We start from the raw sequence: 25,829 nt of genomic DNA, 5'->3' as shown, positions 1-25,829 counted from the left end.
AGTGTGGCGGAAAGGGTAGTGAGGCATCGGCTCCCTGGGTGATTCCAGTGTGTGTCCAAGATTGAGAACCACAAGCACAAGTACCTAGCATATTGGTGGTTTGCCTTGATTCAGGAACACAAGGAACAGATAGATTGCCGTTTCTCCCTCAGGTTTTGTCTGTTCCTTTATTTGATTTCTGTTTCCGTATAACTGGGCTTTGAATTAATGGTGGTGTACTTAATTAATACAATTAGAGGTTATATTCTCTGGAAAGGGCCCGGAGTATACATACTCTGTTGTCAGTGAAAGACAGAGCCTTTATTTTAAAACCAACTGAGTCATCATTTTATGAAAGTTGAGGAAGCAAACCAAGGCTTGTTTGAATAGATGGCCCCCTCCTCTCCGTAGGGATGTGGGCCATAGACACAACAGATAGAAGATGCTCTGGACTGGAACTAGCTCATGATGGTGAGTAGGCAACCGTGCAGGGTAGAGGGATGGTCCCAGTCTTCGGGCTGGGGAGTTACCGCAGAGATTGATATTTCCTCAGTCAGTGGGTATTTGAAGTACACGTATCTGGAGAGAGCACTTGTGTGTGTGTGTGTGTGTTCTTTTTAAAAAATGTGTTTTCTTCTTCTTTTTTTTAAACCTTAAGCAGTAAGGTTAGGGACCATAGAATATTTTTAGGAATTGGGATTCCATTTTTGAATGACTATTTACACAAATTGCAGAGAAATCTCTACCGATAGTGTTCACAAGTCTGAAACCTCCTGAGAAATGTCACTTTGTTCCAAATCTTTGTAGATTTTCTTCTGTCGCTAAGCCTGCTATTAGCGTATGGAAAACTCCATTGAGGGTCATTTGGCATCGGTCTAGGACATGTCACTAAATTGGTTCAAGAATTCACGTTGAAGATAGAAGCTTGTCTTGCGCTTATAGTCTATCATAAAAACACATCGGCACCATGAATAACTGCCAAGGACCCAGTCTGTGGCCAGAGGCCTCCCGGCATGGTCTGTTCTCATCCAGGATCTCCTGCCCTGCCCTGCTGATCTGGGAGGATTATTGCTGGCCTTCAGGACTTTATTCTTTGTTTCTCAGAGTTTAGTCTTTGAGGGCAAAGTCTTTATCAGAAGACGCTTCCCCCTGCAGGCGTGTAATCATACCAACTGCCTGCTCACAGATGCGAGTGGTTTTTTTCCTCTCAGACATATGTGTTATCTGTGTATGTGATATTTCAACACAGTCATTTTCTTGTGGCTTCTTTGCAGACATGATGACCTGGCTTAAAAAAACTTGAAAGCAGATGTTTGCATGCTCTGTATTTAAGTCCATTTTGGGGCTGTGCTTTCTGTGTGCTGGAGTGACGCGGGAGTTGTTTTGGGCCCCTTTGTGAGTGTCACGGCACTTTCTGTGTATCAGCATTAAGTCTTCCTCCAGTAGTAGCTCAGGGCGTTGTTGCTTCATCATCTCCTGCCTAAAGTATGGGCCAAGTTCTGCCAGGGAGTGGTGGAGAGCCAGGGCGGCTTGTGGAGAGGGAGTGACCTGTTCCCATTTTAGAAGGAGGGGGGTTGCAATGAAGCCAGCCTGCAGACCTAGTGGCATATGGTATTTGTGGTTTACCCATTCTTACGTGGCCACTTTGAAGCCATTTTTAAAAGGCAGACATTTTAGCATCACACACACACATACACACACACACACACGCACACAATAGTAACCCAATATTGTACAGAACAGATCTCCTGGTATCTTGATCCTACCTTCCCTTCTTTATTGAAGCCCCTTCCTTATGAAGGAAGGACTGGGTTAAAGGAGGAAGTGGGAGTGAGAACCACCTGGAGGACACACCCAAGAGAGGAACATTTAGATTGCTTTGGGTAGTGTAGCCATTTTGATAATGTTGTTTCTTCCAGTCCAAGAGTCCAGGGTATCTTTCCATTTCTTTGTATCATCTTCAATTTCCTTCATCAGTGTTTTACAGTTTTCAGAATATAGGTAGCCTCCTTGGTTAAATTTATTTTTAGGTATTTTGTTGTTTTTGATGCAATGGAAATGTTTATGTCATTTATAAAATTCTGGTTTTTGAAGTGCCAAAAAAAAAAAAAGTGACTGAAGGACCATAAATGGCAGAATATCCTCCTTTTTTGTGGGTGAATTGTGTTCCATTGTATACATATATGCTACATCTTCTTTGTCTATTCACCTATTGATGTGCACCTGGGATGCTTTCATATCTTGGCAATTATAAATAATACTGCTGTTGATAGCGGGGTGTATGTATCTTTCTGAATTAATGTTTTTGTTTTTCTCGGATATATGTCCAGGAGTGGAATTGCTGGGCCATATGGTGGTTGTATTTTTAGGTTTTTGAGAAACCTTCATATTGTTTCCCATAGTGGCTATACCAATTTACATTCCCACCAACATCCTTTGTTATTTGTGTTCTTTTCGATGGTAGCTGTTCTGACAGGTGGGAGATGATGTCTCATTGTGATTTTGATTTGCATTTCTCTGATATTAGTAATGTTCAGCAGCTTTTCATGTTCCTGTTGGCCATCTGCATTTCCTCTTTTGGAAACATGTTTGTTCAGTTCTCTGCCCATATTTTAAATGGATTATTTACTTGTTTGTTTGCTTTTTAATTGAAATATAGTTGATTTAAAATGTTGGGAAAAAAAGATACATGCACCCCAATGTTCAGAGAAGTGCTGCTTACAGTAGCCAAGACATGGAAGTGACCTCAGTGTCCATTGACAGATGACTGGATAGCGAGGGTGTGGTATATGTATATGCAATGAAATATTGCTCAGCCATTGGAAAGAATGAAGTCATGCCATTTGCAGCAAAATGGATGGACCTGGAGATTATCATATTAAGTGAAGTCAGACAGAGAAAGACAGATATCATAAAATATCACTTACATGTGGAATCTAAAAAATAAAAATAATTTTTTCATTCATTTATGCAAATGAGTCTATATACAAAACAGAAACATTGAAAACAAACTTATGGCTACCAAAGAGGAAAGGGAGGGTGAGGGATAAATTAGGAGTTTGGGTTTAATAAATGCTAACTTCTAAACATGGGTTTAATAAATGCTAACTTCTAAACATAAAAGAGATAAGCAATAGCACAGGGAACAATACTCAGTATCGTGTAATAACCTATAATGGAAAATAATCTGAAAAAATATATATATATTCACACATAACTGAATCATTTTGCAGTATACCTGAAAACTAATACAGTATTGTAAATCAACTATACTTCAATTAAAAAAAAACAAAAAGACACCCAAGTGAGGAGCAGTCATCCTTGGTTTACCCCAGGGAGGGCTGTCATCCCCCAAGCTTAGCACCTGCTTGGTTCTCCCAGGGGGCTTTGATCTTGATGGTCTGATTCGTAATCCTCTGATTTCCTCCCTTTAGTCATTGAGTTTCTTTTTAAAATTGAGACATGGATTTGACTATGTAATTTTTTTTCCTGTTTGGAAATCCAGAGGAAAGGTTTCTGCATTTTATGTGTCCTGAATTTGTAAGCCTTATTGGAATAGGTACATACTAAACCCTGGTGGTTTGCAGGGGAGGAGAGCCTCTGGGCCACATTTGGATCACGCCAGTTCAGTCCAGACAACTACGAAATCTCCAGCATATGCCCAGCACTTCCGTCTGGTGCCTGAGCAAAATGCATGCGTTACACATAAAATCAGAGTACTCCACAGAATCATAGTTTTGGAGGACAGGAATGATACAACCTTGTTTCGAGTTTAACAAATTTGGGGGGAAAACTTTGTTACAAAAGCACATAAAAGGAAGAAGTTAAATCTGGCTGTGGTGAGGACAGGATTAGGAATGGAGAAAGTCATGGTAATGAAAAATGATACCATATTTTGACAGCATTGTATCAAGATGGCTTGTGAAAGGGTCTTGCTTGGATAAAGCAAACCCCTTTAAGAGTTACTGAGGCTCAGGCCAGAAATGAGGAACTCTTAAAGGCCAAGGCAATAGAAAACCAGTGATGGAGAGGCGAGGAAGGAGTTGATTTGGAAGGTATTGGGTACCTGGAGGAAGAAGTCAAGCAAAATTTTAATTTGAAAAAATTTTTTTTCTGGTACCAGTGTCCCTCATGCTTTAGGGAAAAATTGTTGTTGTTGTCTTTTAAGTAAGTCACATAGACCAAATGACCTGTCCTCAGATGACTAAATTATTACCTAGTTAGATAGTACATGATTTCTCTAAGCTGAGCACCTAAGGGTGGGGATGATATCATTTGGTATTCCTCTGCCTGACACTCTCCCTGGCACGTGGGATGTTGATTGAATTAATGAGTACTAAATTCTCTTAAAATGATTTCCAAAATGTTTCTTTCCTTACAATATCATGATTTGAATTTAACTACTGTCAGGAAGTCTCATTTTATTTTTTTTTGCCAATTCATTTTCCTTTCTGCTCAGTAATATATATAAATCCAGGCATTCCGTTGTATATACACAGTGGTCTCTGTGTGTGTCTGTTTATAATCAGACATCTTATTAATATTTGTTGATTTCATTCAATTTTGCATCCCCTCTAGGAAATGGTGGTAGATCTTGCTCTCCAAATGTGGATAGATGTGTGACCTTGATTCTGTAACATGCACACTTAGTCCCATGTGGCCTTTCAGTCTTTCCTTCAGCGCTTGCTCCGTTGCAGGCAGTGTACAGGAGGCAACCTCTGCACAGCTCTGCAAGGCTGGAAGCACAGCCCAGAGTTCAAGAAGTTGATAGCTTTCACTACTGTCCACTCGCTCTTGGTGCATTTTTGTTTTTTTAAATAAACCAAAGCATTGTGTACTTGGGATTCCCAGTCGGATACCATCCCCACCCAGTGCCTCCCTTGGTAACCACAGCCAGGTTTCTCAGCACTTTTTCAGCACGTCATGCCGTGCAAGGTCCCCAGCACAGCACTCTGTCGTGGACGAGTGTCCCTGTGTCTCTCTCACTAGGGGGTCGCTGGAACTCCATCTCATGGTGTTGCATCCTGTGTACCTGCAGGCTCTGGGGAGCTCTCCTAGGGGGCTATGGATGACGCAGAGTGCTTGACATATGAATGTTGTAAACACGAAAGATTCACTTTACTGCATAGTCTTAACTGTTCGGGATGTGGCGTGAAACACCTTAGATAGGAATGTGTGTTTCAACGCTACACAAAGACACACAAAGTAGCATTCGAAGTGGCACAGTTTTAGGCTTTAAATCAGTAAGAAACGTCTATCGGAAAATCATTTAGCATTTTGAAGACTTGAAATCTTTCTATTTACTTTAATGAATAAAACATCAAGTCCTGAGGACAGTTAAGATGGTCTTTGGAATAACTTCTCTTGGGATAGTTTTTTTTTTTCCTCCCAGGATTGAGTTGCCTATAATAAAGTCATAAAAACTGATTATGAAATTGGTTGAAATAAGCAATTTTGCCAAAAAGCTTAGAAACAGTTGTCTTGGGAATTTGTTTAAATTGTATTTACCTCGAGCAGGAAAGGCTATTCTGTAGATAGTAACTGTGAAGTTACTTTTATGAGCACTGGGTAATAAAAGATGATTGTTAATATTCTTTTGTTAAAAGAACTGCTAAAAATACACTGAGGGCTTATTGAATTTGAGTTAAGAGCCCAGTTGTCTATTTGTTTTTTCCCCCAGATCAGGTGTGTTTTGTTAATTTCTGGAGAAGGGAAATAACATAATTTCCTCCTTGTTCTTCTGTTCCTCCCAGCCTCTGTCCTTGCACGCGCCTTGGGGTTCAGATTTTTGCAGCTTTCTGTGACACACCTTTCTCCGTAAGAGTCATTTTTTCCCTTTTTGAAAATGTTTGAAGGAGATGACTGATGTGTTTCTTACCTTCTCCCACGCGGCCTTTTGGGGGGACTTCCTGTCTTTGCTGTTCAAGGACAGATTCTCTTAATCTTCGTTCTCGCACCCTCACAGTGAGGGAGGTCATGCCTCTCAGCTCAGCCTCCATCCTTGCGGATGCTCTGCTCCAGCCTCCACATACTGTTCCATTTTAGTTATTAGGGGACTGATTGAAGACAGGAGAAACCATCCACACACTTCATTAACTTGTGAGATAAGGCCTCTGCAGCCTCAGAGAGTGATAATTACTTGTGACTGCTTGCCAAGCCCAAGGCAGGATGCTGGCCTGTGGAGGTCTCTTCCCGTGGCCTCTCATGCTCAGGGCACCATTTTCAGAAGGAAGTCCTCAGCAGCGCAGGGAATTGCTAAATTCCAAAGAGCAGCTTCCAGGCCCCGAAGGCAGATGTTTCCTCCTCACTGCCTTCAAGTCTTAAGTCCAGTCCTTTTCCTTCCTGGCATAAGTTAGTCTTTTGAAACTTCTTATCTACATCCTAATGCATGGCTTCAATACCTGGCTTTTGTAACCCACCTTTGGGAAAGAGTCACCCTTTGGCCCAGTCCACCTTCACATCAGTCTCCAGGAAAAAGGAAGGTGTTTGCTTTGTCCAGTGACATTCAGCTGGCTGATCCTAGACTGGGTAGATTTGAAGAGCTCCATTATGATGACTATGTCACCAGAGCTTCTTCATCACAGGAGAACTGTAGATACAATTTCTGAAATCTTGAAAGAAGGTTACCCCTGAAGTGCTCTTTGCTGTTTGTTTTGGATTGTATCCCATAACTAGCATGAGAACTTGTGAAATAAAGAGCTTTGTTTATAAATTCTAATACTGAGGTAGAAGAATTCCTTGTCTAATTACACAGGGATTTCTCTTATTCCTTAAAACATTTCTACACATGTGAACCGCTTTCATACACACAGACCATTCAAGTGCTGTGGCTTTGTCCCTAGAGTGGTTACATTTGACTGTCAAAGTCTTTTTGAGTGACCCATTAAGAAAAAAAGAGAGAGAGACTTGGTGTACATTGAGGTTGACTCAGGCAATATATGAAGTTTTGCAAAAATACTGTGGAGTCTCTTTTTTGAAAGCCAGTGTAATTCTAGAAAAAAAAGAAACTTTTGGTGCCTATTTGTCATGTCTTATTTTGAAGCTTATGACTTCTGAGCTTTATTTGATGCCTTAACTGTTGTCACTTCAGAACAGATGTCATCTTAAAACGATTCATCCCAGATGAGATTATTCCTGTTTTGTACTTAATAGAAACAAGCCTTCTTTTCCAATTATGTTGCCTAAAGAAAGCAATGTAACTAATTATGTTTAGAACATAAGAATGTATACGAAGTTAGTAAGTATTGAGAAACTATTAGAAGCTATTAGAAAAAAGCTTGTAACTAGTTTTTAAGGATAATTAAGTTTCATTGGTACTTTGCTTTATGTCATACCATGGCTTAGCATCCTTTTAATTGAGATGGCAACTAGGGACCTCTTTGAGTTTAGATGTATAAGGTGAAAAGTACAATGCACTTTTCTTTTTTTGGACTAGTTGTTTTGGCATGGTATATCTTTTCCCATCTGACTTCCTTTTGGCCTATCTGTGTCTCATATTTTAAATATGACTCATGTAATTGAGTTTTGCTTTTATATCCATTTTAACATACTCTGCCTTTTAATTGGAGTATTTTGTCCATTAGTATTTAGTGTGATTATTAATATGGTTGAACTTAGGTTCACCATTTAATAATTTACTTTCTGTTTATTCCCTCTGTTTTTGTTCTTTTCTTGCCTTCTTTTGGATAATTTGAAAAACCTTTTAAAAAATTCCATCTTAATTACTTTGTTATTTTGTAGCTCTTTGTGTTATTATTTTGTGTTTGTCCACGGTATAACAGACAACCTTAAGTTTTCAAGATCTGTATAGAGTTAACAGTACCACTTTAAGTAAAATACAGAAATCTTGCAACCATTTAGGTCTTCTCTTACTCTGAGGCTTGGGTAGTTGGGAATGCTTACCATTGTTGTGGTTATGTGAGGATAACTGTATTGTAGTAAATATGTTAATTTACCATGGGTCTAGAAGCACACCTCAGAGATATTGTAGGTTTGGTTCCAGACCACTGCAATAAAGCAAATATCTCAATAAAGTGAGTCGTGTGAGTTTTCTGGTTTCCTTGTGCATATAAAAAATATGTTTACACTATATGGTAGTCTGTAAAGTATGCAATAACATTATGTCTTTAGGTAAGTAATATACATACATTAACTTAAAAATACAAAACAAAAAAGACATAGTACTAACGTCAAAGATCACAGGTCACAGATCACCATAACAAATATAATAATAATGAAAAAGTTTGAATTACAAAATGTGACAGGGATATGAAAGTGAGCAAATGCTGTTGGAAAAATGGTGCTGATAGACATTTTCGATGCAAGGTTGCTAGAAACCTTTAGTTTGTAAAAACATAGTATCTGTGAAGTGCAATGAAGTGGAGCATATTAAAACGACGTGTGCCTGCGCTGGCATAGGACGAGAGTGCACTTAGAGCGTTCCAAGATAAAAAGCTATAGTTACTTGTCACAAATAAGTATAAAAACTTAATTTCCCCTTAAGATGCGATAGGAAGGGCGTGGCACTAATGTAACAGGGTGATATTTTTCAATCGAGTGAACGTTTCTGAGTTAAGAATATGAGACAATTATAGACAGATATCGGTAACAGTATTTCCCAAGTAAGGCCAGCATTGTGACTCTCCTTAAAAACAAACAAGCAAATAAACAGATAAACAGACCTCAGGATTACTGTGCAAAACACACAGCGCATAATTCCCTTCCTCCTTTTCCTTCTCTTCCATGTCCTAGTTGTGGACTGCTTAAGCCCTTAATCAGGTTCAGAATGAAGCTAGAAATTGGTGGAACACTTAGAAGTTAGGATTTTTTTTTAACTCTTATTATTTTGTTGCTTAATTAAAACACACAAAGTTTTTAGGACTGGACCAGAGCTAGACGAGAAAGAAATAATTAAGATTTGTGGATCTCAATGTGGATGTGAATTTGGAGACGGAGCTATTTTTGAGAGGGTTAAATTCAGAAGCAGAATTTCCCTAGTGTGATTTGAAAGTATTCTGGGATTCAGAATGGAGTGAAAGGGAATACCATTTTGAGAGCTTTTCAAAAAAAGGGCAGAAACGAAAAGGTGGCAGTCATAATCTAAGTTCAGGAAAGTTTCCTGAGACCAAATCCGTTGTATTAAGCACTTTGGCTAACGGAGATGACAAACTGGAAATCCTCAGACGGGATTAGACCGCTTCAGAGAGCGATGCCTGGAGCACCTACCTCATTAGGGGAGAGCCAGCGAGACTGAAGAGCAGGGCTCTGCTGGATGAACCCAAGCTTTAGGTGGTGGTGCGTGATGTTTTGGGTGTCACGTTGTCTTTTTTGCTTCGCGCTGTAGGTGAAATAAACTTAGGAAACAGCAGGGTAGAGAGCATGGAGTTTTGGGAGACGAAGCCCCACCATCACCCTTGATGCCCACAAAAGCAGAACCGCTGTGGGTAGTGACACGCTGAGCAGAAATAAGGGTGGAGAAGGAACAAATACGGGCTAGATCATTTTGAACATGCCACCCAATCTTCCGCTCTGACAGAAAATAACAGATGAGCCCCAAAGCAAACTTCCAAAAACTAAAAGCAATAGATAGATACAGCTGTTTGCAAACGTGCAGTCAGAATGCTTGGTATCGGGGAAAGATGGCTCTCAGCGCACAGATGGCTCGCTGATCTGGAAGTGCAGCTGGGGGACTTGCATTCAAATGGCAGGCAGTCTCTATTCTTGGAGCTCAACCAGAGGACAGCAGTGGATGGACCCGCGCCCTTGATGTGGTGGGGTGAGAGCCACGCTCACCCCTTGCGTTGTCGTCACTGTCCTGTAATGAACTGCCCGTTCTTGTGTGTGGTAAGTGACAGTGCTGACATGCTCACAAAATAATGCGAAGCATATGGGTCACAAGTGTTTTTAAGTAAAAACTTCTCTAAAGATTTATTTAGCTTCCTTAATTATAGGGTGGTTGGGAAGACGGGCATGTGGTTTCAGTTTGGTTATAAATGTTGGCCTGGGTGATGACTACGTGCTAATGCTGCCAGAGAGAAAGAGAACATGGCTGGCAGGGGAGCTTGTGTTCTCCAGGGCCTCCCTTTTGTCCTTTTTTCTTCCCCCAAAGTGAAGTCAAGATCTGTGTTTATGAATAAGTATGATGACATCTAAGCTCTGCTTGACGTGGGTGTGCCCGTGGTCCAAGCCCAAGCCAACTGACCCAGGGCCGAAGCACCTTAATTGGTAAATTTTCACTGCAGTTTGCAATCAGTGGCTCTCTGGAGTCCTGACAAAATAACTATCTCATTTAGCCTTTATCTTCAATTAAAATATCCTCCCCATGGGATTGAATCAAGCCCAGAGTCAGGGGCCGTTAGTTATGCATTGCTGTCTAGGTAGACGGAAGAAAAGTGCTCACTAGGTGTTTTGATTTGAAATAAACCTATGGCAGGGTCACCTGGCGATCTTCTGAAGCTCTCGTGTGTGTGTGTGCGTGCACGCATGTACACACGCACGCACAGTTAGTCAGACGTGGTGATTCATGTGAGAAGTAATTTTGCATCATTTGAGACCCGGCACTAGGATAACAGGGAAAGCTAACTTGCAGTCCTGGGAGCAGAGGAAAAGGTGTGTGTTGACCCATGAAGAGGATGGCGAATATGTATGCTTGGAGAAGTTCAGTTGTGTTTGCTGTAACATGCTCTCCTGCCTTTCTTGCCAATGGTGAAAATGATGGTGGCATCGCTGAGCTATTGTCTGAAGGTGGGAGGATGGGAGGGAGCAAGGTTAATAAGAAATCCAAGTAAAGCTTTCCTTCCCTGTGTGAAGGTCATAGAAGACATGAATTTCCTGTTTACCACTCTTCACGGAGCTCAGTCCAGTAGGGACTTTGTCAGGGACTTGGAGAGGATCCACTCATTCATTCGTTCATATTTTGATATGGTTGGTGTCTTTGCTTATAGCTCTGTGGGATGCACTAAGGTTAATTCCATAGAAAGGCTGTGCCCTGATAAGGGATAAGAAGTTTGCATAACCAATTATAATACAGAAAGACATCGGACATTTATCCAGGACTTGATTACTTTTCAGCTGCTTTCATAGTTTTTTTTTTTAATAACATCACTTTATTTTTATTTTTGGTAATGGGGAGCTAATTAGGTTTACTTATTTTTTAACGCAGGTACTGGGGACCTTGTGTGTGCTAGGCGTGCACTCTACCACTTGAGCTATACCATCCCTCATGCTTTCATAGTTTTATTTAATCCTCTGAGCTAAAGTGTGTGGCTACATTTTTTATTTTGTACCCAAAGAAATCAAAGTTCAGCCTGGAGGGGAATGACTTTGCTTGAGGTCATGTAGGTGGTAAGTTGTGGGTCTGGGGCCCAGGAAATCCCATCCATCCTTGATGCCTCCTGCCTCCGTATCCACTGTTTAACACTGTCCCGGGCTGTGGTGGTACAGAGGGGGATGCTTGCATCCTCCTTGGGGAATCGGAGAATCCCTGAGAAGGATGAGGCCCCTGAGCGACCCTGGCCGGTGAGGAAGGCACTGGTTATCTAGGGAATAGCTGAAAGGGACTTGAGGGTGAGGAAGACGTGCTGGACAGAAAGAAATCAGTGTACACTGTTCCCAGAAACAAGCTGAAGCAACCTGTTCCTTGAAAAAGTTCCCTGTGCAGATATTTCTATGATGTCCTCTTTCCTTTTCTATTATTTATATGTTCATCGACAAGTGCTTCTAGAGCACACTTATGTGCAAGATGTGGATCTATTGATGTGACAGTTACAAATAAGGCTCGTGGTTGACCCTCTTGTGGGGCCTCGGTAGTTCAGGCAGAGGATCAGATCACAGTTGATCGCAGGAGAGTGGGTAAGAGGGGGAAGAATGGGTTACAAGGGGTTTCTGGGTTCAGGCTTTGACTGTCCCGGGACAGTCCTGGGACAGGGATCTTGGACATGTCCTGTCACCTCTCAGTCTCATTGGGTCCTTTTTCTTTAAGGATGCTAATAGCATTCACGTCACAGAGCTGTTGTGGGGATGAAATCTGATTACGAATATGAGAACACTTCATTCAGCTCCTGGCACTTTGAAAGCGCCCGGTAAACTGTCAGTATTAATGGCTCCACACACTTTCTGAAGAAAAGCCCAGGTCCTTGGTTGGAAGTCTGGCTGCGGTCTGGGCGGCTGCATTGACACCCTTCCTGCACCCCAGCCCTTCATCAGGCTCCTTCCTCCAGGCTGGTCTCTCTCACAGGCACTCTTGTGGCCCTGTGATCCGTCGGGAAGGCAGAGGCAGGGTGACCCAGGGTGTCCCAGGGTGTCCCCGGGTCAAGAGCTGGAGTCAGTTCTGGCTCCACTGCATCACACTGCTGGTGTGACCTTGGCGAAGTGAAGCCCTGTCTTCACTTTGAGCCGCAGCCTTATCATCTAAAGTGGGATTAGTAATGATTTATTCTTAGTGGTTCTGTTGTGAGACATAAAATTACTCTATTGAGGGCCTGGGGACCCCTCTGGTACCTGGTAAATGTTGCTGTTTTAGCTCTGACTACTGTCCATTTCTGCCACTGCCCTGCTTCCAGCCCACTCTGCGGCTCCCTGTCACCTCTGTTCTGATTTGGAGCCTCCCCGCCCCCAGCACATCACTCCACTGTCTGTTCCTCCTGCTTTGCGTTTCAGCCACTGCTCCTACCCCCACCCCGCCCCTAGGTTATTTTAGCCTTTGTTTTTGCCTAAAAACCCTTTGTCTGGCTAATGAATTCTTTGGGACTGTTGTTTCCACCTCTTAAATTGCTCCCACCGCTTCCCATGCCCCCTTGAGGTGTGGTCTCTGGTTTGTTCTGCACTTTATCATCGCATTTAACTGCCTTCTGTTTGTATCTGTCGCCCCTACTTTTGGCTGAGAACTCGGGGGAAAAGGGATTGAGTCTTAATTATCTTTACATTGCTAGCACATATCTTTAGATTCCTAGTTCTTCACATAGGGTGGACTCAATAAGTACTTGTTAATAAATGAATTAAATGAGGCGCTTTCCCTATTTTAAGTACAGCATCATATTGTCAAAAGTATTTTTCAGTTACCTAGAGGGAGCGAAATTTACCTGGTCAGTGAACGTTGAGGAGGGGAAGGTCAACATAAGGGCTGCGGGGCCATGCTGGATAGGGGGACTGGACGGGAACCACGGCAGACCTGTTGCACCACTTTACAGTTCCCGTCATTAGTTGTGAAGGCAATAGCTCTGTATCTAGCCTGGTAAATAAAATATCAGCTATTTGGTATTTGATAGCATTTTTCTAATGTTTGAATTGTTTTTTCTCATTGTTTTGCAACTCCAGTGTCTTGTCCTGAAAATCTCAGCTTTATCCAGTTGTGGACATGTACTGTAAATGTTTTCCTTGGTTCTCTGAATTGCCTAGACTTAAAAAAAAAAAAAGCCATAAATACAAAACAAGTCCAGCACATCAGTACCATTTTAGTTAATAGAAAATGCATAGGAGAAGGTAACCCGAGCCACAAAAATGGATGGCTTTATTTGTTTACTCTAAGAATTTGAAGGAAATAAAATGTGGTATCTCTGCTTTCTATCTAAAGCATATCAATAGCCTTTTAAAGAGCCTGTTGTTGTATCTGATAAAAACATAATAAAGAGCTGAATTCTAAGGACTTTTTCCCCATTATTCCCTGCAGCTTTGCCCTGTCAGATGAAGCATACAGATCCCTAAGAGATCAAGATAAAGACCAGTGTATTCTGATTACTGGGGAAAGTGGAGCAGGAAAAACAGGTAAGGCCACCGGACAACCTTACTGTCTCCTCTGGGAGGTGAATGAAGGGTGACAGCAGAGGGTGCAGGTGGGGCCTCATTAGTGCGCTGCTCACAGGGCTCCTGTGCAGGAAGGGTGGTGCCTGGGATGGTGGACCAGCCCCTGGGAAGGACTCACCTCTCACATGAAGAAACAGGCACCTATCAGAGGGGTTCCAACCAATGTGGGAGTCAATTTCTAGATTCTAGGCTTTTCTGGTGCAGTTCCTGGTTACTTCAAGGTCTTTTACCTTTTTTCCAAGACACTGAAGTCTGGGCGGCCTCCCCACTTTCCTAAGGAATGCCAAATTATTTGGGTTTTGGGAGGCCACAACCACAGCCCAGCTCTGCTAAAAAGTGAGGGAGAACACCAGGAAAATGCTGAGTTTCACTCCAGAGAAGTCTTCAAGTCTAAAGAATTGAGATTTTTATATATATTTCAGACAGACTGGCAACTTCCCCATAAAACAAACCCTCAAATGGATGGATCATGCCTCCCCCCCCGCCACTGGTGCTTTTAATAAAAGCAATTTGACTGATGGTCTTGAGTGAGAAAGTGACTTTACACGTGGTGCCCAGCTACCTGGAGAAGGTTCAGAAGAGCTGTGCTCTCTGAGTCCAGACGTGGACCGGTGAGAACTGCTGGTGTCAGTGGGTTTCTCTGATTAGAACTGATGAGTCCATGAAGGAGGAGGATGGTATTTTCATAACTTTCATTTGTAACACGTTCTTGTTTTATAGATAGGACTCTGATCATTGCTAATTTCTGTTTGTAGCAATGTCTAATGGGTCTCTCCTTTTCCCCTTATGCCTGCCTACGATTCTTTCTCACAGACACCAGAATGATTTTTAAAACTAAAAACTGGATCATACTCTTGGCACATTTAAATTTTTTTTTTTTGAGTTACCTTTCTTTGTGTGTGTAGTGAGAACTTTCAGGATCTACTGACTTAGCAACTTTTAAGTCTACAATACAGTGTTAACTGTAGTCAGCATGCTGTGCGTTAGATCCCCAGAACTTCATCTTATAACTGGAAGCTGGTATCTTTGGACCACCTTCAACTACCTCCATTTCCCCCTTCTCCTCCCCAAACCAACAATCTATGTTTTGTTTCTATGAGTCTATATTTTTTTTAATTCCATATGTAAGTGAGATCATACAGTATTTGTCTTTCTGACATTTCAGTTGGTATAGTGCCCTCAGGGTTCATCCATGTTGTCACAAATGGCAGGATTTCCTTCTCTTTTTTTTGGCTGAACAATATTCAATTGTATATACACTCCACGTTTTCTTTATTTATTCATTCATGGGCAGACACTTTGTTTCCGTTTCTTGACTGCTGTGAATAATGCTGCAGTGAACATGGGCAGGCAGATATCTCTTCAACATGGTAATTTTGTTCACTTTGGATATATATCTGGAAGTGATATTGCTGGATCATGTGGTAGTTCTATTTTTGATTTTTCTGAGGAACCTTCTTCATACTGTTTTCCATAGTGGCCGCACCAATTTACATTCCCACCAATAGTGTACAAGGGTTCCCTTTTCTCCACATCCACTCCAACACTTGTCTCTTGTGTTTTTTTGCTATTAGCCATTCTGACAACTGTGAGGTGATATCTCACTGTGGTTTTGATTTGCATTTCTCTGATGATTAAGAATGCTGAGCATCTTTTCATATGCCTGTTGACCATCTGTATGTCTTCTTTGGAAAAATGCCTGTTCAGGTCTTCTGCTCATTTTTTAATAGGGTTGTTTGTTTTTTGTTTGTTTGTTTTTGGTGTTGAGTTGTATGAGCTGTTTATATGTTTTGGATATTAACCCCTTATCAGTTATATTACTTGCAGATAATATCTCCCATTCAGTAGGTTGCCTTTCCATTTTGTTAATTATTTCTTTTGCTGTGCAGAAGCTTTTTAGTCTGATGTAATTCTGCTTGTTTATTTTTGCTTTTATTGTTTGTGTTTTGGGTGTCGTAGTCGAAACATCATTGCCAGACCAAGGTCTAAGAGTTTTTCTCCATGTTTTCTGCTAGAAGTTTTATGGTTTCAGGTCTTACATTTAAGTCTTTAATCTATTTTGAGTTAATTCTTGTGAATAGTATAAGATAGGGTTTATTATACACACACACACACACACACACACACACACACACTTTTTTGTATGTTTGGGGGGTAATTAGGTTTATTTATTTATTTATTTAGTGGAGGTACTAGGGATTGAACCCAGGACCTCATGCATGCTAGGCATGCAGTCTGCCACTGAGCTGTACCCTCCCCCCATCCAGAGATCTTTCTTTATTCTTAATGTTTGCATTTATAGCTATAAAATTTCCTCATGGAACTACTTTTGCTACATCTCATAAGTTTTGGTATATTGATTTTTCCATGTTTGTTTGCCTTGAGTTTTTTTATATAAAGTTTTTTAGCAATTTCCTTTTCACAAAAATAGAAACCAAACACAGTAGGCCTGTTGCACAAGTTTCTGCTTAATCTCGCCCTACCTTCTTCTGCACTTCCCTTCATGCTTTCCTCCCCTTCTAACGGTGGCTCATGTTACTTTTCATTAAAAAATTTGCTCTTTACTGTGTACAGTCAGTATCCTTATATAGAGTTTCCCACCTCCTTTTGAACTCTGGGTATGGGCTCTTACCTGAATTTGCTCAGAAATTTGTGAACTCTTTGGCTGCTCAGAACTCTTTCTTTCCAGTAAGAACATTAAGAGGGCATTGGTGTCTTGGGGGAAAGTTTTTGCTCCTCTGTCACTGATCAGTTCTTTCTCGTGAAATAGAACTTAGTTCTTAGACTCAGTACAGCTTCTTGTTTGTTTCCAAGCTGATCAGTGAAAATGATAGCAAGCCAAGTTAAAAACTGTGTCCCTTGACAGTAATCGTTGGACTTGGTGGTGTATCTCGTGCCACCTACCCCCGCCCCAGTCCTTTTGACTGTATCTACAAGCCTGTTGACTTTGCACATCTTGTATTTAAGCATAAGGGAGGAAGAGATGAAAATACTCCTAACCCTGTTAATTTTCTTAGGTTTTTACTCATTATTCATCACGACAAAAGATACATATTTTTTGAGAGTCTGATTTGTTCCTAAGTGAGTCATCAGAAGTGGGTTGTGGTCACTGGTTTGATTGATGTTGGCCAGTTCTCCGTCTCCTCTGGAACATATGTTCCAAGCAGACAGCACAGCCACTAATTAGCCATGTTAGTTTATGACCTTCTCCTTCTCAGAGATTATAAACCATGCTGCTTCCTCCTGGAGCAAAATTCCACCTCCTGGTGGGCTCATGTGCCTGCCTGACTGAAAAACTCGGTGGAAGTTGCTGTTACAGCTTCACAGGGTGGGTGTTCATTCTTTTCTGAGAAAAACAAAAACACCTTATTCTTCTGGTGGAAAGCTGGTGGCATGGAATTCATTCTTCGTTTCTAGATTTTTCTCTTCTCTTGATATTTTTCTACTCAGTAACTTGTCCTGTTGATTTCAGTGCCCTACTTACCGCTTGAAATCCTATCATCTTCCCTGGATTTAGTCCTTCCTGGGAGCCCTTTGCCCTTGTGAGGAGTGGACAGCTGCTCCACAGGGTCATCGCCTTCTTCTCTGGTAGGCAGTTCTGTTTCCAGCGCACAGGGTCAGGGGCTGCTGCTGGCAGGAGGCTGGAGGAGGGTGCCCAGACACCCTAGAGCAGCGCTTCTCAGCTTTCCACCGGGAAGCACCAGATTCCTTCTCCCCCAGTCTGTTGCTGACCAGTACCAGGAAAATAGCAGTTATGGGCCAACCAGCTTTCTAGTGGTGCTGGTCCTCAGACCACACTTTGAGCAGCACTGTCTAGAAGCCACTTGAAACGCTTGTCTTGTTTTCCAGCTCCAGTGCTTTCTGTATCTCGCGATATTTCAGTTGTCCATCATCACTAAAACTCCTAGTGCTGGGAGGTGAACACTACTCTTGAGACCTGCTATTTTAACATCTTTTTAAGGGGTGGGTGGATAGGTAATTAGGTTTATTTATTGAACTAATATAGGTACTGGGGATTGAACCCAGGACCTCATGCATGCTAGGCACATGCTCTACCACTGAGCTGTACCCTCCCCTGCTGTTGTAAAATAACCACTCCACTACACTCTTTGCCAGCTGCTGAGTCCTGCCTTTTCGTTTATAGATCCCAGCAGCATCTCCTGTCTCCTCGTCCCCATGAAGACATTTCGTGTTTCGCTTGTTGATTCCCATCTTTTTCTACTTTTCTTTCTTTTTGGAAGCAGTGGTACACAGATTGTTTCAAATTGTATGTGGTTTTAATTGTCACTAGACTATAGTTTTGAGTAAAACGTGGACTTTGTGTGTTGTTTACTGTCTCTGTTTCATGGAGATTACTTTCGGGAAAATGAAATGATGGAAAATAATACAGAGATTGCAGCACAGTGTGTGAGGAATTTCAAGAGGGGGTTTAATCTCAGTTCTGTGGGGAAGAGGAATGCCAGGCCATGTTTGAGATGTTACATTATCTTATTCACGAAAATTGTTTATGAGTACATGTAGTTATTAAAATTCTTGTGTTAGTGAATAAATGAAGAAGAAAACTAACATTTATTGAGGGCCTAGAATGTACTGTATACTTATAAACAGTATCTCTCTTCAGTGAGAGTCCTTACTTAACAGTGTGTGTAGAACCACCGTGTAGCATCAGAGGGCTCATTTTATAAGACGTAATTAAGTTAACGAGGTTGTAAACCCTTCCTTGGCAGATGATGATGTTGTTGGTTTTAAACATTGGAGACGCTCTTGCACTGCAGGGCTGGATCACATGGGCACTCAGAGAGAGGCGTGAACTCCTTGAGTCCTTTGGGGTCCTATTTAGTTCATTACTGCTGTGCTAAATAAAAATTTCATCATGCCTCATAAAAGTGCCCAACTATTTCTAGGCAATGAGCTCACAACTCACTACCATGAATACAAATAGTTGGTGGAAAAACATTCAAGCACTGATGGGGGCGGAGGGGGCAGAACGTGAGGGAACGGTCATAACCGCCTTTTTCCAAGGACATCAGAATAAACTGTGGGCCTGAGAAGCTGATCCTGATATAAGAAAGCATTATAAATGATTTGGTTTCTCATTTTACAGTTACATCAGTTTCTAGGAGCTCTTCGGCCATCTGCTAGAAGGGTTACGAAGCCTGCCTTGCTCGTTAAGACCTTTGGTTCTGAACCCCGCATGACCTTGTGCTGCTTTACATCTGTGATAGTTTTCTGCCTCTGTCAGCGACAGAGATGTCACTGACTTACTGTAGCCTAAACATCCATGAGCGTTTTTACAGCGCTGAATATAGCCACGCTGAAGTTGAATAGCTAAGCAAGTTCAAGGCCAAAATGTAGTGAGCTTTGTTTTGTTTCTTCCTCAGATGAGAAAGGCCTCTCCTGACCCACATGCTTTATCTGAATCATCAGAGACTTTGCGACCAACTTTCAGAGGCCAAGCGGCTTATATATAGTTGTATTTCAATGAAAACATCACCAGTCATGGCTCCTCTTGGAGCAGTGGCTGTGTTTCTCATGGCAAGACCCATGCTTTTTGTACCATGATGGGGGCAGTTCACAGCTGCCTGTCAGATCAGTTTGGATGTGCTGCAGCTGGGTTATTTTGCAGCGCTGCAGACTCGGGTTTGCTAGAAAAATGGTGTTCCTCTATGTTGCAGAGTCCTTGTTGCATTGTTCACAAGCATGGCTTCCTTGATTTAGGCAGTTTTACTCTCTAGGACCACCAGACCTGTGTAAACTCAGTCCCTAGAAAAACTTGGTATCTTAACTAAGGAGAAAGAGAGGTATAGGAGTAGGTAAATGTATCAATATTTGTGTGTGTGTGTAAATGTATGTGTGTGTGTGTAAATGTATATGACATAGATGATGTATAATTTACATGATCTATATGTGACTTATATGATCTATGAATGCACACATAGATACTTGTTAACTCTTGGATAAATTTATTAGCTCAGGAAAAAACTCAAAATAAACCTTGCTTGTGTTCATACCTTTGTGTCCTGACACAGTGATTGACTCCACATGGAGCCTGCTCGGTTACATGCATAGGTTTTGATATCTGCCCATGAGAGTCCCAGCCTTTTGTCCTCATGGCTGCAAATGCCTTTCATTGCTTCCCCTTTCTCATTCAGCTTTTGCTCTTTCACAGTGCTTTCTTACATAATTAATATTATCGTATATGAACTTATATAATTATATTATTACATAATTATATAATAGATATTATTCACAACCGGGTGCTAGTTACCAGAGAATACAGAGTTAAATTAGTTATCATTCTTACCTTAACGGGAATTTAAAATCCCCAGAATCATGAACTCTCATCTATAGCCCCTTTCCATTCTTTGTAGAAATGAATTCTGATATAGATACTTTGATCTAGAAATATTTTCTTAAAGGCCATGTGTTCATTAGTGCAGAACATCTGTTAAACCGTAAGTCTTCTACTATTTCCTAGTGAGAAGATATTTTGAAGACTTTATGTTTTGTTTGTCCAACTTGATGAATTTTAGGATTCACGTTACATTCAAATATATATATGTACATAAATTTACATATGTAAGTTATGAAAGTACATTAAGTTACATATGTAAGTTCCTCTATGAGTTAGAGAAAATGATGAACTAAGAATCAGTTCTAAGCAATGCCGTTGTGTTTTGCCAGTTTTAAATGCCAGGGTTCTTATGTCGAGAATGGCAGTGCTTTTTTTTTTTTTAAACTTTTTTTTATTGAGTTACAGTCATCTAACAGTGTTGTATCAAATGAGAATGGCAGTGCTTCTGAGAATTTTGAGTACCCATGAAGAATATACCTTTTTGTCCTAAATAGAATCCTTTTAATTTTTAGAGCAGGCATTTAAGACATTGCCATCGAGAGTATGATTATTAGATTAATATATTCAGTCACTCAGAAGTACTGCTTTGGAAAATGCTCATGGTTTTATGCTGTGCTTGCCAAGGTCATGTTTAGTTGGTCCCCATGATAGTCAACGTGATTCAAAAACTAGCCTTTGCACTATGGAGGATGAGAGTTTAATTCTTGATTCTCCTCAGAAATATGATAGTTTTCATTCATAGAGGTTATTATGTAAAGTTTTGATCTGGGTAAATTTCTGAACATTTGAATAAAGATCCAAATTATTTGGACTTTGGCACAGAAGAGCCAAAGAAATGAAGCAGAGGGCCTCATGAGATAACTATTATTTCCTGTTTCCAGCATGATGAAATATAATGAAAACAGTCCTCTAAACTATGTTGGACCTTGCAACTTGTCCTTGCTGGTTTACTTATTTTTCTCTAAAGTAATGACAGTCTCATGAACTACTTGACTTAGAGATCAAGTATTATGTCAGGAGAAAAAATTCTAAGAGTTGTCTCTTTTAGACAATGAGACTTTGTTTGGAGAAAATCACCCTTAATCCCAGCTTCCAAAAATAAACTTGTTAACAACGTAGAAATAAGGATCTTTGAAGTATGCTTAAAAATTATATTTGAATTACTTAAATAGATTTTAAAGTTAATTAAAATGGTTCCTAATTTCATCTTAAGTTAGCCTATCTTTATATTTCAGTAGGTATAGTGAGTTTACATACAATTTAACAGCCATATGATGTAAGTCCAATCCAGATTCCAAGAAATCTGCCCCTGGTGCCATTTTTAAACAGATCTGACCCTGAGAGAATTTGATTCCATTTCGTTCAGGCCATTAAAAGGTCTCTGAGAGATCAAATCAATTCTAGCAGCCTCCAAAGGGTTCTCATTCTTGGTTGACCATCCCTGCCCCTACACACACACACACACCACAACACACACATGCACACCCCCCACTTTGTCCCTGGTGTCTGTCCTGAGCAGGATTTTCCAGAGAACTTTGTATAGCCATGTATCTGGAGTTTGAGATTTGGCTGCAGTTAGGTCCATAATCACTGGAATAAGCAAAATAGCCTGGACTTCTTTTAATATTTCTTGTCAATTTACCTAAAAGAAAACTTATTTTCATCTAAAATATGCGTATATTTGTGTTTGTGTGCATATATGTGTACATGTGTGCTCCATTATTTGGAACAGTTATTTTGTCTGTAAGTGCTTCTAGTCTTCTAATAATATAATGTGTAGAAAGACCAGGAATTTATGTCAAGGAAGAAGAATGTACATAATACACGTGAGAGGGTAGTTGAGGATGGGGAGCAGAGAATGCTGCTGAGAGAGCAGGGTGTCGAGAAAGAAAGCCTGGAGGTGAGTTGTGTCAGAGGCCAAACTGTATGGTGGAATGTATGGTCCATTCAGGAGAGTTGGCCCACATTTGGAGACCAGACAGCAGAGGATGTCAGGAACTGGGAGGGCAGCCTCAACTGAACTTGAAAGCCAGAGAGCCTAGGAACAGAGTATCCCAAAGTCACAGAAGAAGAGTTCCAGTTTGGACTGGTGGGTAGAGGGAAATGTAGCACTTAGAAGTCAGGTGAAATTTAATAGTATATAAACTCTTTGTGCATGATTGAGGCCAGGTTGGCCTGATTGAGCAACAGGAGTGTGAACGTACGGTTCACCAGCCTTTAGGTAGTTATGCCCTGAGAACAATGGAGGATGTGTCACGGGACCATGGATGCCCTTCGGAGGAAGGATATTGCCAAGATGAAATGACTGACGTTCTCAGTTACAGTCTTTAAAAGCAGACAGCAGAAACCAGCCATCGCAGACCCCCAGGATCTATTTAGACCCATTTTCATAATCCAGAAAGCAAACTGGAGGGATACTTTAACCACTGAAGAAATACCCACCCTCCCATCACAGTTCTCAGGGCTCCATGAGATCTTTTGCTTCCCCTGCACCATGTTTGCTAGTACTCCCATGAGAACTTGATGGGACCTGCGTAGATTCTTGGTGCTCAGTGGCTTCTCTTATTAGTCGATGCTTTTGTGGTGTTCATAGGCTTTGAAGCACATGTTAGGCAATGCGCCCAAAGTCACATTCAAGTTGTTCATTTATTATTTCTTCAGTGGTGGGAAATGGGGCTGGGAGCCACCTGCAGGTCTCCCCATGAGGAATGGCAGCACTGAGATGTGTCGCCTCACCCCTATAGGTAGGGGTACCGCCACTCAACCTGGCGAAGGTACTCCTACCCTTGGACAGTCGCCCCAGGGCAAAGTCTTGCAAGAAGGCAAGATCTGACTGCCTAGACGTGGGTTCCTGTGTCACTCTGTTGTCATTTAATAGTTGAATATTTCCCAGATCCTGACTATGGAACATTAGAACTAGGATATTCAATGAGAAACAGATTCTGTGGCAAATAAATTTGGGAAATGCTGCTTTCTAGATCTTTTCTCCATGCTCCTCTAAGAAACCATTTAATAAGGGAACCTATTTCATGTCCTCTAACTCACTGTGGCCCCAAATTCATTTAGCTTTGGACTTTATTTCCCCTAAACATCTATTGTCATTCCTTGGGATTCACTATTAAAAGGATCAGGTTTTAGGAAGCAGATGCTGAGAGGAGACGTACTGATAGGGGAAGGAGAAATCCAGCAAAACCGAATTTGTCCCACCTTACCAGTGTGAGCTGAGAACCCCTCGTGTGCCTCAGGTGGCCTGGTTCTTTTAGCAGCATGCTTTCTACTAGCAGAGCCTAAGGAAGCAACCAGGACGTGACTTGGAAGGTCTGTATTTCTTGTATTCACATCCTTAGATTAGTTTCTTAGTTTTTTTAATCAGGTTGCAGAGTAATTAATTTAATCTGATCGTAAGCGGGCCAGTTCGATTTAGAAAATATTTTTGAGGACACACAGTTCTTTCAAATCTTAAAAACACATTTGGTAAAGACACTCAGGGTATCAAGCTCCTTTTGACTTGAATCGTCTGTGAATAATGTAGTGACTGTGCATGAACGATTGCTTTAGGAAGGTAGTTCTCCTGAGAGTTTGCTGACTATGTTTGCTCATCCAGCCCAGTGATAACCTTTAAGCGCAGTTCCTAGGATACCTGAATTAGTTGGCTTGTCTGAACAGAAAGCACTGAATATTTCAAAAGGTATCCAAAACATTGTTTGCTCCCAGGAGAAAAGGCATTTGAGAAACACTGTGGCCTTCTCCCCCTAAATCTCTTCCCCCAAAATTAAAGACAAAAAAATTCTGCTTAACTTACTAGTATGACTTGTTTTCACCCACAGAGGCCAGCAAGCTTGTTATGTCCTACGTAGCAGCTGTGTGCGGAAAAGGAGCAGAAGTGAATCAAGTCAAAGAACAGCTTTTACAGTCCAACCCAGTCCTGGAAGGTAGGATTTGCTGTGTACATTGATCAGTGTGACTTGAACGGTGGGTTCAGTTTTCAGGGCCCTTTGGGTACCAGGTGTGCTGGGAGGTGGGAGGAGGAGAGTCAGGTCCAGACCTGCCCAGCCAGTTAGCGGCTCTTGGCTCTGCATGCCTGGAGGAGGGAAGAGTCTACTCATGCAAAGGGAGCCTCCCACTTGCAATCACTTTTTTCCCCTTCAATTTTTAGTTGAATTACTTATGTGTTACTTAATAATAATCAGCTGATAATTTGCATTTGACTTGACGGCTGGGAAAACTTAGTGGAAAAGAGCTGTGTAACGTGCAGTGCTGTTCTGTCTGTCATTCAGGATAATACCTGTGGCTGGTTGTTTCTGTTGTCAGGGAAACCAAGACTATGCCAGAGAAATGTTTGAGGACCAGTTTTTTCAGGGTTACAGAAAGCCTAAACGTGACTGTGGAGCTCAACTTCTGTGGTTGGCCGCTGTGTTTGTCAGCTTGGGCTGCCGTAACAAAATACCATAAACTGGCTGGCTTAAACAACAGAAATTAATTTTCTTACACTTGTGGAGGCTCAGAGTCTGAGATCTCCTGCCGGTTTGGTAGGTTTCCTTCTGAGGCCTCTTGGCATGTAGGCAGCTGTCATTTAGCTGTGTGCTCACGTGACCATGAGCATGTGTGTGGAAGGGGGAGGCGGGTGATGGGTGGGAGCCAACTGGCTCATGGCCTCATCTGATTACCTCTCAAAGGCCCCACCTTTAAATACCATTACATTGGGAGTTAGGGCTTTAATATATGCATTTGGTAGGGATACAGACATTCGGTTCATAATATCATCAGAAAACAAAGCCAGAGATAAGTCTTATTGCCATGGAGGTTGTCATAAACCATCAGTATAAGCCATCCTTATGTTGCAAACAGTAAATCAAAGCCTTTCCCTGTTGATGGAAAGCCCTCTGCATTGCTTTGTATTGTAAGCATGTCTTTCATTGTCATTTAACGCAGTTGTTGGGGTAGCGTGCATTTCTCAGTCTTGGTGCTGTTGATATTTTGAACTGGATCAGTCTTTGCTGCGGGAGGCTGTCCTGTAGGGTGTTTAGCTGCGTCTCTGGCCTCTGCCCACTGGGCACCAGTCGCTACGCTGCCTCTAGTTGTTACCATTGAAAATGTCCCCAGACAATGCCAAATGTCCCCTGGGGAGGGGTCAGGACTGCCCCCTAATCGGAATCTCCAGTCTGGAAGAGTAGTTTGGTTCACGCCTTTGTTCAAAGTCATGGAAGGTCAAAATTTCACATGGATTAAAGCAGAGCTGCTTTGGGGTGGGAGGGGACCCCCAGTATAGAGGGACAGAACCCTGCCCGTTACCTTTGTGACTCAGGCCTAGCCCCTCCTTCCACTTTACAACCAGGAGATAGCATTTATCTTTATCTCCTGGACAGTGGAACAAGATTCATGAAAATACTTCACTTTTGAGAAGCGAAGGCTGAAACACCTATCATATTGTTATTGATCCTTCTTCTCCTTCAGTACCTTAACTGGTAGGGAAAGTGCTGTATCTTCTTCATCTTGTTATTCCAGTATTTGACTTTCTGTTTAGTGTCTTTTGCTTGTGTTAGGATGCTGTACATGTGTTGTTCTGTAGATGTTTATTTGAAGAATGCGGTGATCTAAAGGAGGAACACTGGAATGCTATAGCTTGCATCTGTGATTAGAATCTGGTCCTTTTTTCGATGGTATTTGAAACTAGGCCCCGGTGCAGGAAATGAAA

At 41.5% G+C, this 25,829-nt stretch overlaps 1 protein-coding gene across 3 annotated transcripts in view; it reads left to right on the top strand.

Moving 5' to 3' along the window:
* MYO1B (myosin IB) overlaps positions 1 to 25,829 on the top strand; it is a 166,943-nt gene that overhangs the window by 65,758 nt on the left and 75,356 nt on the right. For all 3 annotated transcript variants that reach the window (XM_072961578.1, XM_072961577.1, XM_072961579.1), the window contains exons 4-5: positions 13,646 to 13,740; positions 23,962 to 24,066. In XM_072961578.1, coding sequence (XP_072817679.1) covers positions 13,646 to 13,740; positions 23,962 to 24,066 — 200 coding nt within the window. The remainder of the gene's footprint in view (positions 1 to 13,645; positions 13,741 to 23,961; positions 24,067 to 25,829) is intronic.

The sequence above is a fragment of the Vicugna pacos genome, chromosome 5 (genome assembly GCF_048564905.1).
Source record: "Vicugna pacos chromosome 5, VicPac4, whole genome shotgun sequence".
Taxonomy (NCBI): Eukaryota; Metazoa; Chordata; class Mammalia; order Artiodactyla; family Camelidae; genus Vicugna; species Vicugna pacos.
The sequence above is the reverse complement of the archived record's forward strand: the minus strand, read 5'-3'. Positions and strand labels throughout refer to the sequence as shown.